Raw genomic sequence first — 12748 nt, 5'->3', positions numbered from 1 at the left:
CTTGTCAAGACAACACAGCATCTGGCTCTTGTGTGTATATATATTCTTACAGGTGTGTGTATGAACACGTCTAGTGGGACAGTCGTGCACACATTTAGGGTGCACAATCAGTTATACTGCATCATTTCTTTCAATATTAGCACAGAAATGTGAGTATTAGTTATGAACTGCTTTCACAGTTTTGTTCTCTTTTTTTTTTCCAAGGAATTTTTAGCCGCGTAAACCATCAACAGCAATTAGTGACGCCTGAAGCAAAGGTCTGTCCGTTTATGAAACAGACATAACTCACACGCTTGAATCCACGAGCGCCATAAATACATGACAGCAGATACATAAACGATATGGCCAAAGGGAACATCTGGTCAACAGAGCTCATCAAAACAGCACAGTGAGTGATTTCCGCACACACATTTACATACCAATGCACATGCTGCCTATGCTTGATCCAGCACAGAGAGAGTTCAGTTCATTAGTACAGTGGTAACAGTGAAGTAAAATAAGATTTCCAAAGCATGAGGATGGAACAGAGAGGACAGGGAGATAGAGAGACAAATGTGAGACAATGAGAACAAGCTAAAGACAGAGAGAACGGGAAAAAAAAAATTAGAAATAATAAATCAGTGAACCTACTGTATTCTGTGGCTGCCACGGGGTAATGAAAGCTATTTATTAGCAATCTATCTCTCTCTCCGTCTCTTTGCTACTCTCCCTCTGTCCTTCTTTCTCTCTCTCTCTCTCCCTTCCCCTCATTCTTTCTGCATTGCTTTCCCCCGCCCCCAGCACTGATACACCCATATCTCTCCACTAAACACTAACAATTCCATTAAGCACAACAAAACACTCATTTAGAGGTCACATTTGTTTCGCTCAACTTCGCTTGTCATCTGCATACCAACTGAGGGGCTGCGTGTCTCAGCTTAGATTCCTGTTATCTGACATGACCTTTCTGCTTTAGAATAATTGGCGAATCATAATGGACTTGCTACTCTCTTCTTCTTTAATGGCATGGCTTTACAACAACACGCTCTCACAGCGCGTTATTTGTTCTAAAGCGTAACTGATTGCTGTAATATCTATATTTCGTCATCTATTATATCACATGTGCATAAATACGCCATAATGCTAGCCACAAGGCATCAAGCTGGTACCATGCTTGCTTGTAGCCAGTGGAATATGACAAAAACATAATTAAATTTAGCCAGTGAATGCATAAGCTTATGTGACATCTCATATACAGCCTTGATAATCTACTGCCCTGAGTCACGATTAGCTTAGTAGTCAGCTCTGTATTATTTCCTGTATATTTCCTCAACAGTTCTCGGGCAGTGCTTTAATGCACCAATAATGTGTCCCAGAATGCCCGGCAAGGTCACCACAAGGCAGACGAAAGCCGCACGACCTGTAATGATCTGAATCTGCCCCGTAATTGCACATTTGTCAGCTTTATGTTTCAGTGAGCTGCAAAAACACTGGTGGGGCACATGTGAAACAAGTTCTGCATGCTCCATGCAACACACATTAAGAACTGCCTTTAAATTGTATGGATGATTTCATTTCAGCAGATGCGATAGGAGCACCGAAAAGCCAGTACAGAGTTAGTAAAGATCACAAAGGTTTTACTACAGTTGGTTGTGATGGAATAGATTAGAGCAGTCTTTTTATGTTACATTACACATTGGACAGTGAGTTTCCAAAGCTGGAGCCAGTCAGTCTTAAAGTAATTCCAGTGCTTTGGCCCTGTACGGTTCAGGTTTAGTTCAGGATCATCGGATCAAATGCTTTCCAACCCTAAAAACTGAAGATCCTAAAACAAAATATGAAAGACTGTCATTGTTGACATAAAGGCTTTCTGTAAGTTTTACAATAATCTTGTATGCAGCCTAAAACTAAACAACCTGGGTGGCTCTAAATGTTGACTTCTCCAAGCTGACCAATATACCAACTTAACTCAGCTGTTATATACTGTATATCACAGGCAAATGACACATCACAATGAATTATTGTATTGGAATTACCTTCCTCTAATTATGCGGCTAGAAATCTTAGTGAAATTAGCTTCATTTGCAGGAAAGACTTATGTAAATAGATTATATTATCTACTAACTTTCCATCATTTGGTGCTGCACCACTGTTTGTCTTAACATCTCCATAATGGTGAAAAATAGATGAATACTAATTGAAATGTGTCAGCCATAAATTCAGTGGTATAGCCCTTTAAAAGAGCACTGAAGGCTTGAGCTGCACAGCTAGTCAGGCAGAAAAGACAGCAGGAGCAAATGTTTCCCACTAGCTGCCACTTACCACTAATGTTAGAGAAATGATAAATTAGTCCCGGCATGGCATTCAGAGCCTGTGTGTTTGCTTGTGTATGTGTATGTGTGCCAAGTGCGTGTTTCCTTCCTGTTAAGTGTTGTGTCGCATGCCAACAGTTCACAGTGTGAACAGATGTTAGTCAGTAATGCCCTGGGTTTCTGCACCACAGTCAGGCATTTTTTAGGGTCCTCAGCTCTGAGGAGGAGTCTGTGGAGATGCCTGAATTGCTTTATCGAGCGGAACACAACTAAGGACACGCAGGCTCACAGTGGCTGCCAAGAACACACGTAGACACATTACCGCAAACACACACACCCACAAACAGAGGGTAGACAAAAACCCACACATTTGGAATGATGATAAACACAGACACACACAAAACTGCAGGGTGGCTACCAGGTAGCTTTCACTCTGACAGGCTTCTAACAGAGTAATGGACCCGCTGCTGAGTGAATATGGTGGCTGCAGCTTAATGCCCACAGGAGACCTTATCTGAAAGAGTATAGACTGCCATGAAAGGAGAAATACAACTTCACAAGGATGAGAGTTTTTCATAAAATGTGAAAAATGCCGTATACAGTAGAATATATGTGACCGCTTAACTGTCCCTTAACTACCGCTCCTGTCTCGTCTTCCTTCATTTCAACTTGTGGTTTATTATAACACCTATTCACTCAGAGCCAGCCACCACACTCTAAATTTAGCTGCTGCTTGTCACTGACACAGTGATGAAGGGGAGGAAAATGAGTGGTGATGTTGGAGACCATGGGAAAGGTTAGCGCTGTCTCTTTGAATAGCATCAGACGCTCTCTGATCATTCACAGTTGGGCTATAATGCAGACACTAATATCTATACTTAGGCTTGGAATCTAAAAAAAAAAAAAAAAAGTGGGAGCATTGGGATCTGCATAAATGATAGTGTCAATCAAAATGTAATAAAGACATAAGGAATTAAAAATGGGCAAATTCAGAGGTGAGCTGTCACATGTGTCTATGCGTAAGCACAAAGGGAAGACAAATGCACATCACACATTTTAGTAGACACGCATTGACAAATTTGAGAGCATGCACTCAGTGGCATACAGTGAGCTGTCAGCAGACAAAAGCTTAGCTAAGCCAATCCTCCATATCTGATGTGATAATCATAAGATGATGCAACTGTGAGACAGTAGACCTGACGGCAGACAGACTATTGCTGGCCCAGACACATGCACAAGCGTAAAGAAAATGCACCCAAACAGATGTACAAATTCAGATAAAACCCATGGTGAAGTGTGGGCCCAGTCAAGTTGTCTACTGATGGACACAGAGTCTCATTTCTTTGCTTTCTCTGCCTCAACAGTATTGACTGACCTGTCAAAAATGATAGGAATAATATATGTGAATTATGATGGCTTGGCATCGGGCCAATAAGCAAAACATCATGGGGTCAAGAGTAACATGAGTTTGAAAGAGAAGCTTAAACTTAAAATTTAAAAAAAAATCAATGCAAACATATGAATATATGGAAGGCTGATTATAATTAATGATTCTGCCTTGAACTAGTTTCAAGTGTTTAGAGCCAACTGATTTAACTTATAACAAATTCATCTTAGTCTACAAATAACTATCTTAAACGCTGCGGGTGATAAAAAGAAAACCGTCTTACTGAAATGTCTTATTGGCATGTAAACCACCATCATATATTATAACAAGTATCAGGATTATTCAATATGGCTGTCATACTCATGGAATCTTAGTTGACAATTAATTGTGATACAGATAATTGCAATTAATAATTCAATTTTGGGTAATTTATGCCAAACAGCTGTGCTTTTGTGTTTGGCTTTGAAACTAGGCCAAAATCCATACTGTTGATTTTAATGGCTGCTCATTGAAATGATACAGTCATTGCCAAAGGAGTATCGATTCATCTTCAGGTAGTTTGCTCACATGCACGTTCTGAAACAATGTTTCACCCCTCGGTCTGTTGCACAAAGATGTAGTTTGAATACCTCGTTCTGAAGCCGATGTCGAAACAAAAAAGGAAATGTGACAAAATGTTATGAAAAAGTGGTTCGAGACAGTTAATTAATGTGGAAGGCTGCTTGTTTTTATTACCCATCACATATTAAGTTAATATGTAAAGGGGACACCTAAAGGCATCCATGCATTTTAATGTGAATTCTCTTATTAAATAAGCTGGATGGAAGCAGCAGAATTCAACAAAAGCTTTACAATTATTCTGATAGAAATATGTTTGTCAAACAAATAATGATGTAACAAATACGACATGACAGATCAGCCGTTTGGTGCGATTATGCTGCACAACAATTCTAAACTGGGTGTAAACATACTGAAATTAAGCAGCGAAGGACCGACTGTAAATGATCTCCAGCATAACTTTTCCCAGACCTGTCATACGCACTGCTGCACCTGTAGAGCAGACTCTCTGCTATCAGTCAAGAGACCTGTTATCGGCACTTCTCTGTCATCATCTTGCTTCGGAAAGTAAGAAATATGGTCTCATATGAACTGAAACAAAAAAAAAAAAAAAACCCTACCCACCAGCAGTAAGGTCCAGACAGCCAAGCTCTTTTCAATGTATTTTCCCTGACACTGGAACCTTGTGCTCAGAGAGACATTTATTTGCCTCAAGCCAGCTGATGGAAACACACCTAATTTGCATTTTATTCGTTGCAACATTTCTAACATTAGCCAGGTTTGATGCAAATTGTTCTGCACCCAGATGGGACCTACTAAGATGAGATGTCAGTAGAAAACAACAAGTGGCTCCATCAAACAGAGAAGTGGGTACGGCTTTAAAGATTCCCCTAAAATGATCGTCAATCATGTGATAATTGTAACAAACTAAACACAAAAGCTCCGCATAATAAATGAAATCTAACAAAGCAGAAACTTACTGTAGTCAGGTTATTTTTAAAGCAAGTATAAATTAACTTCCATTACAAATCCAAGAAGGGAGCCTCTAAACTTTTGCCAGAAAGTCTGATGTGAGACTCAGCCGGAGCACACAGTATGATCTGGGTTCAAAAGTGTCTTTTTTCCTGGTGTGCTCTGTTTCCCTGCCTACCCCCCCTCAGGGCTGCGTACTTATGCAATAAGCTGCCTGAGGGAGTCAGAGGGATTCTGAATTTATATCAACCTGACTCTTCGACATCACCACAAATTTCATGCAAACACAAAAACACGTAAATACACACAAACTTATCAAATTTATTCTAACTTTCACCAAACTTTACTTTTAGTTGGGATTTGTATATACAGAGAGGCAAAGCCTGCGCGAGAGAAAGCGCGAGGGGACGGTGATTTAGTGAGAGAAGAGGGGCAGATATTGAGCTCCAGCTTTGAGCTGTCAAAATGAGCATGCTAGTCACATAGAGCTCCTCTCATCCATCGCACCCCTCCTTTATTCTCTCTTTCTGTTAAGAGCTCTCTAAAAATAATTTTGGCAGAAACAAGGTCAGACTTATAAATGGAGAGCATAATGAAGTATTTTGAAGGGTTTCAGGGCTGTGGCTAATATGCTAGTTAATGCTTTGATATGACAAAAGGGGTTCCAATAAGTGTAACAGTGAGGTTTGTCCTCTCTGAAGTCTCTGTCACAAAGCACGATCTCTAAGAAGACCTTTAGTGAGCATGTATATGTGTGGGTGAAGGTGTGTGTTGTCACGATTGTGTTGATGTCTCTGCCTCTCCGACTGCGTCTCCAGTGACCACTTGTGATGTGATCTCACACCCCCACTCTATGTGCAAATAAACATGTACATGTACAAACATTTATAAAAGGGTATGTGCATTTTATTCACAATATTAAAATATTATATTATACATTAAAAACATCTATTCAAACCACTGCTCCTTTTTAAAAGTTTGTGAATCTGTGCATGGTGCAGCAATATCACAGCATCATGTGCCATTTAACATTATTATTTTTTTTTATCTTTATTATCAAAATCAAAATCATATCCAAAGTCTTGACGTCTTTTAGGAAGCGCAGATTTAAAACACAGAGCAAAGTCATACAGTAACATGATTTACATCTCACAAATCAAGGCAGAAGTAGAGCAGCAACTCCTGTAAAATCATTGTTTTTGTCAATGGAGTCTGCCGGCTTTGAAGAGAGCGATCAAATGGCTGTTTTATCGCTTTTACAGATCTATATCTGTAGAAATCCTTTCCATAATGTTGTCAGACCCTTTGAATAGCAATCTGAGCCTGTCAGTAGCAATAACGAGTGCTTTTAGTGGACATACTTTGACTGGCACGGTTGCCCCAAAGGATTACATCATAGCCCTTGTAGCCTGTCTGGGGCTGCCGGCTGAGGCGATCTACTGCACCAATTCCAAAACCTTTTATACCCACCATTCATTTTGAATCCAAAGCAGGCAATGATAGAGCCCGGGCAAAAAACACTGGAGTTGTCCTTTCAGGATTTGAAATTCACTTGTCACTCGTGCTGATTAACAGAGCTTAAAGGGTGGACATGCCACCCCACCAGAAACACCTGTAAATGCACAGTAGGGTGCAGATTCTAGAGATTATTTTTAGAACATCTCAGTTCTGATAGGAAGTTAGGTAAAATGACCTTGATACTGGCTTACACAGAGGACGTCAGTTGAATAGGTGAGCTCTCAGTGTGGCCCAGGACACATCTGCACACACTGCTTAACAAAATGCAGCCATATGTGTCTTAGGCCACGTATGAATGTGGTCTGACCGATCGGATCTCACAGTGCCTTCTCGGTATGTTTTTGGTGCATTCACACCAGTACTTTGAGCCACTCGATTTCACCCCAGATGCAAGGTAAAGGCAGGTATGAGCAGGGTTTTATCACGGTGTGTGTGTGTCAGTGAAGTCTGTGAAAATGTGCATGTTTGCGTGCTTGTGCGGCATCATACTCCCAACGTCCTTTTGTCATGCATCTTTCTGTATAGTATGTGCATAAAGCTCCCCACGAGCTCAGTGTTATTTTACCCCATGTAACACCATCATTGTGTGTGCTTGTGTGAGTGTGTTTATTTGTGTGTATTTTGCCGGCAACCTCTGTGTTGTCCCAATCCATCCAGCTGATAAATGCACCCCATGGTAGGGGGACCACTGGTCTTTTTCAATAACATCACTCCACTGATCTGAGGAAAAAAACACCCAGGGTGTGTATGCTGTGGTGTGTGTGTGTGTGTGTGTATCTGTGTGTGTGTACGTGTGTGGGATGACGGCATATAAGGGTGCAGTCAGCATTAGTGTCGTGAAGGACCCAGAACCTGTTCCATCAAACTCACACACACACTTGTGTGTTGGGGGTACACACTCACATGATGCACAGTGCGAGATGCACACTTACTGCACTCTTGTGTGTGTGTGTGTGTGTTTGATAAGGCTGGGAAATTATAACCCTCATTCCTACACAATGTATGTTTTACCTGACTGTGTCTATGGACACACTTATGAGCACAACAATATCCTTTCAGCCACGTGCACAAAAGATGGGGACAGAGTGTATTACCTGACACCACACACACACACACACACACACACAGAACAAGGTTTGCATGTTACCTGATACTGCTCATGCTGCCTGCTTCTGATCCCAGCTTGCATCTCTCTAGCTGGGTGGCGACAATCTGACGCTCAGCTTCAAGTTCCCTGGTCAGGCGTTCAAACTGAAGCTCCTGAAGAGACAGAGAAAGACAAAATGTGTGTTAGACTGAGCAAGAGAGGGAAAAAAAGACATCTGATTGATTATTAGTGGGAGAGGAGTTAATATTTAAAGCTGTAAAACCATAAATATCCTTTTCCAGGGTAGAATAGTAACCGTTTAAGGCAGTATCGGAATAGAATTTCGATGTGAATAATAAGTTGCTGTGGGACTATGGCTTACTTTTACGGGAGAAGTGAAGCATTGTCAGTTTAGGGCTGGAAGACAGCTATGCGACCGCTATGCGAAGAATGATCATTAACATGAATGTGAATGACAGGTGAGGAAAGGTGTGAGGCAGACTGACTCGTAGAAAGTGTTCTAAATGTGTGAGCAAAAAAGCCCTTTAATCCTGTCTGCTGTGTGCTGCGGGAGGGTTGTCAACTGGGGTAGTTGAAGCCCTCCACCTGAAACTGGGTTACAAATCTGTCTAACGAAGATACTTGTGGAGTTTCTTCATGAGGAGTGTTTGTTTGGTTCAACAAAGAAATGTTCGGATGTGTACACAATCTCAAAAAAATAGAAATAAAATAATACAAATTAAAAGAAAAGTGTGTTTTTTTGATAAGCACTAAACCTCATGGACATCTTCATGGTCATCCCAAATCAGAACCCAGCGTTCTCTTTTGCTTTTTTTAAACTCTGCTGTGCTGCTATCGGTCTAACACACAGCCTAAAATGATTTTATGTGTGACTACAGTCTGGCGAGTTCAGTGTTCCCGTCAGGTTACACCCATGCCAACACACTGTAGAGAGCTGCTTGCTTAAGGCTGAATGGATGGCAGATTCTGGGGGGGGGGGGCGTGACTGTGTCCCTTTCACTCTGACTTCCCCTGAATGCATCACTCTTGACCCAACCGTGTTTGCGCGTGCATGTGTGTGCTGAAGCAGTAGCTATATAACTGGCTTACTGACAGTTCCCTATCAGTCATCTAGCTATGAGCCAGACAGATGAGATTTCAAACCAGAAATCAATGTGTGTCACTATGTGAATGCGTGCGTGCGTGCGTGCGCGCGTTACACTGAAGTTGATTTCAGCCACATGGAAGCAGATCAATAGGGCAGTGAACTCCACCCCTCTGAAGATATTGTGTATGTACGAAGTGAGTGCATGTGTGTGCGAGACCCAGAGAGAGAGAGAGTGTGTGAGCGAGACGTAGAGAGAGTGTATGCTGGTTTGATTGGTTTTCTCAAAGCCATTTGAAGCTCTGAATGAGTTGATCCCCCAGTCGCTATCTCAAGTCCCAACCTCAATCCCCTCTCCTCCCAAACACTACAGAGCACAATGCAATTCATCTCCCTCTTTCTCCCGCGCCCCTTTTTCACGCACGCTTACAGCCGCCACTTGCTCATAAATATGCACACTCTTTCTTTCCCTCTTTCCTTGTCTTCGTCTCGTACACACATTAACGTTCTTGCTTTCTCCCTCCTCTCTGTTCCTCTCTGTCTCATTCTTTCTCTCTCACACACACACACACACACACATACACACATTCACTTAAGAGCCAAAAGCAAGCCTCAGACACATACATATGTAGTACTAGTGGTAGTAGTTCATTGAACCCACAGTACAAAATTCCTTTATCTGTGAAGCCCTACCACATACTGCATGGTATATGAAAATGCCAGTACACTGCTCATGTGCTTCCCATAGAAATTGTTAATAAGAAAAACTTGTGCCATTACACTTTTAGCCAGGCATAGTAGTGTTTCTTCCCACTCTCTTAATCTTAATCATAAATATCCGTTCACTCAACCCCTCCTTGCTTTTCTCCGTTCGTTGCTCAACCTCCTGTCAGCAACTCCTCTCTAGATTCTCCATGCTCTACCTGTGACAAGAGACATCTCACACATGTGAACGACACAAGCAGCAGGTCCAGCCACCCCTATGATTTGCAAAGTGAGGTGACGCTGGGAATTTGAGCAGGGTCTATTAAACCCTCTGGCCCCATAATTCTAAATTACAGCTTTGTTTTACAGTGAGGTGCCTCGCTTCAAAGCCCTGCTCTGCTCCCCACAGCACATTTGCTTTGTCACCTTGTTTGCCACAGCTGCAAATGTTTTAAATCCTCAAGATGTATCCTGCAAATGCAAATCCCTGCACCTAGAGTAGTATTATGCTAATTGATGAAGTATAATGCCTCAATGGTAAAGTATCTAAAATGCCTTCTAAGGTAACGCTTGAATGCCAAAAAAACGATGGGAAACCTGTCAAGCCAGGAATCACGGTAACATTTGTTAATTTATGCATAACCCTCTGTCAAATGTTTTATTCGTTTAAATCCCTTCGTTTAAGGAACTAGTATGTTTTTGATACGTTACAACAAATGATGCCTCTGAGGAGGAAATGCTACTGACTTTAAAAGCACGTTCAGGAATTGGCAGAGGCACAGTTCCAGTATTTCTGCCGGGTACATGAGTTTAACTGACTTGTCCAGTAACATGCAGCGGAGCATTTTGATTGCCTGAAACTACAAGACAGTAAAGAGCACATTTGGGGTTATCATAACTTAAGCAGGGGCAGACAAAGCTTCATTCAGTAGTCTAGGCACTCTATGCTGCAGTCTTGGGTTTTATCTATAATCATGGATACTAAAAGTGCATTTTTCAGACATAAAAACCACATTTCTGTGGTTTGGAGACCTAGTGTCTCTTTGTACACCACAGTGTGGTGAACAGCAGTAAACTCAGATAGAAACAGCTGCTGGAATAATCTGACAGTACAGTCAGCAACACTTGTTACATTTTTGACACTCAAGTAATTAAAAACACTTAAGGAACCTTAAAAAAGCTACTCAACACCAGAAAGTCTCAAATATTTCTGACACGATTTTGTTGAATTATGTTTTTAGCACTGCACACATCAGCCAGCTCAGTAACCAATGACTCAGTAAAAGCTTACTTACTCACCAAAGTTTAAACATCATGAATCATCAACTTGACACAAACATAAAATCTACAGATGGAGAGAAAATATTTATGTACTGACGATGCGAGGAAATATTTTCACATAATGAGCAAGTTGAGCATTTTCTACACTGGACTGAGTGCTTGTTTCAAGGTACTGACATAATGTAAATGAAACTAGAACGAAAAAAGAACTGCGCGAGAATTACACTTGGTATGCCAAGATTGGCGGTCAGACTCGGAGAGGTATGAATTATGTATAACCACACAAAGACAGAAAGGTGGGTAAAATAAATATCTGTATCACACAGCTGCTAAAAGCGTTAGTACTTAGGCAACATGTTTAAGAAGTCAATTTGGAGACATGCAGTATTTTCTTTACTTTACTGCTGTACTTTTAACAATGACGATCAAGCTGTCTCTCTGCAGGGGCAGCTTATACTGCCATGCTTTAAAATGTTACCTGAGCGTCACCTTGCTAAGAACAGTGCAACAGTGCTGATGCTGGATCACTGTACAGCAAAGATCACCATATAAACTTAACAATGTGGTCATCAATATTCAAATCAAAGGATAGATCTTGCACCAGCTCGTTCTGCGTGTGTATTCTAAGAAAACCTCCCTGTGCTGCTGATTCATGACCTGATTCATGAACAATTCCGTTTGTATACAGCAGTGTATTTTACCTTGATGGGTGCATGGACCACAGCTCAACAGATCCAAAACTGATGAGTAGGGAGTTTCGGCTGGAGCTCCCTGTGCTTCGTCTGTGCTTTTCTACGAAAATGCACAAGGTGTAGGATTCCACTATGTCGTGCATGTGTTGTGGGTGTGTGTGTCACTGCCTTCCTCTCAGGAATGAATAGGAAACAGAAAGCGGCACCCGGAGTCAGCCACAAAGGTTTCTATGGCAACTGTAGAACCCCATCCACCCCCTGCCATTATAAATTAGGTCCTGACTCCTCCCACACCGTCCCTGCCCTTTCACATACCTGCACTGCTCTCACAGTGGTGTCTGGGTGAAAAGCAGAGGGTGGGGGCTGGGGGGGTTCACCACAAGTGTTTTTATAGTGAAAGAATGTATTCGTCTAAATTCAGTGTGTTCAGTGTGGATGGTGACACTGATTTGTGACAATGCAGATACTTTGATAATTCTGTAACACACTGAAAGCTGCTGTGTTTTTCTATAAATATATGCAACAAAACACATTTTTACAAGAGAGATAGGTGACTGAAAAACTATTTGCCTTTCAGAACATGCCGACGCTGTTTTGGAGCTATTTTCAAATTGTTTGGCCCGACAGTGTTTCACAGTGCTCCCTAGGTGGCCAAAGTCAACATCAGACAGAGAAAACAATTTACCAACATCTGAAAGAAAATCAGTATTGAAGTTTCTTAGTGAACAATGTTTAACTGTCCAATTCAGTTTCACCTCAGCATTCATTTTATTTTAAAACACATTATTACTGCTCTGCACACATTTCATTCTTGCTTTCTGTATTACTATCAGCATACAGCTGTATTTGAAATCTAAACTGGAGAAAATTTGACAGTATGCGCGTACATTAATTAATCCCACGGGCATATACAGTATCAAGTATATATTGTATATAGGCACTTTTTGCACATGGAAACTTGTGCATATGCAGATATAAACTTGCGCCTGTGCAGATATGCGAGTATGCTTGTCCCCATAAAATCCTCCACTGTCCTTCAGTGTCCTGCAGCAAGGCACCTAACACCTTCAGAGGCACAACACCGTTGAGAAACCCGACCCCCCTTCGGAGGACGGCAAAAGAAAAGGAAATCCCCCTAAAGGGATCCAGAGA

At 41.5% G+C, this 12748-nt stretch overlaps 1 protein-coding gene across 1 annotated transcript in view; it reads right to left on the bottom strand.

Moving 5' to 3' along the window:
* Window positions 1-12748, bottom strand: part of ctnnd2a (catenin (cadherin-associated protein), delta 2a) — a 198274-nt gene that overhangs the window by 146819 nt on the left and 38707 nt on the right. The window contains exon 2 of the mRNA XM_070853339.1: window positions 7874-7986. Coding sequence (XP_070709440.1) covers window positions 7874-7986 — 113 coding nt within the window. The remainder of the gene's footprint in view (window positions 1-7873; window positions 7987-12748) is intronic.

Source organism: Pempheris klunzingeri, chromosome 21 (genome assembly GCF_042242105.1).
Source record: "Pempheris klunzingeri isolate RE-2024b chromosome 21, fPemKlu1.hap1, whole genome shotgun sequence".
In the NCBI taxonomy this organism is placed as follows: Eukaryota; Metazoa; Chordata; class Actinopteri; order Acropomatiformes; family Pempheridae; genus Pempheris; species Pempheris klunzingeri.
This window is presented reverse-complemented; position numbering and strand designations above follow the sequence as displayed.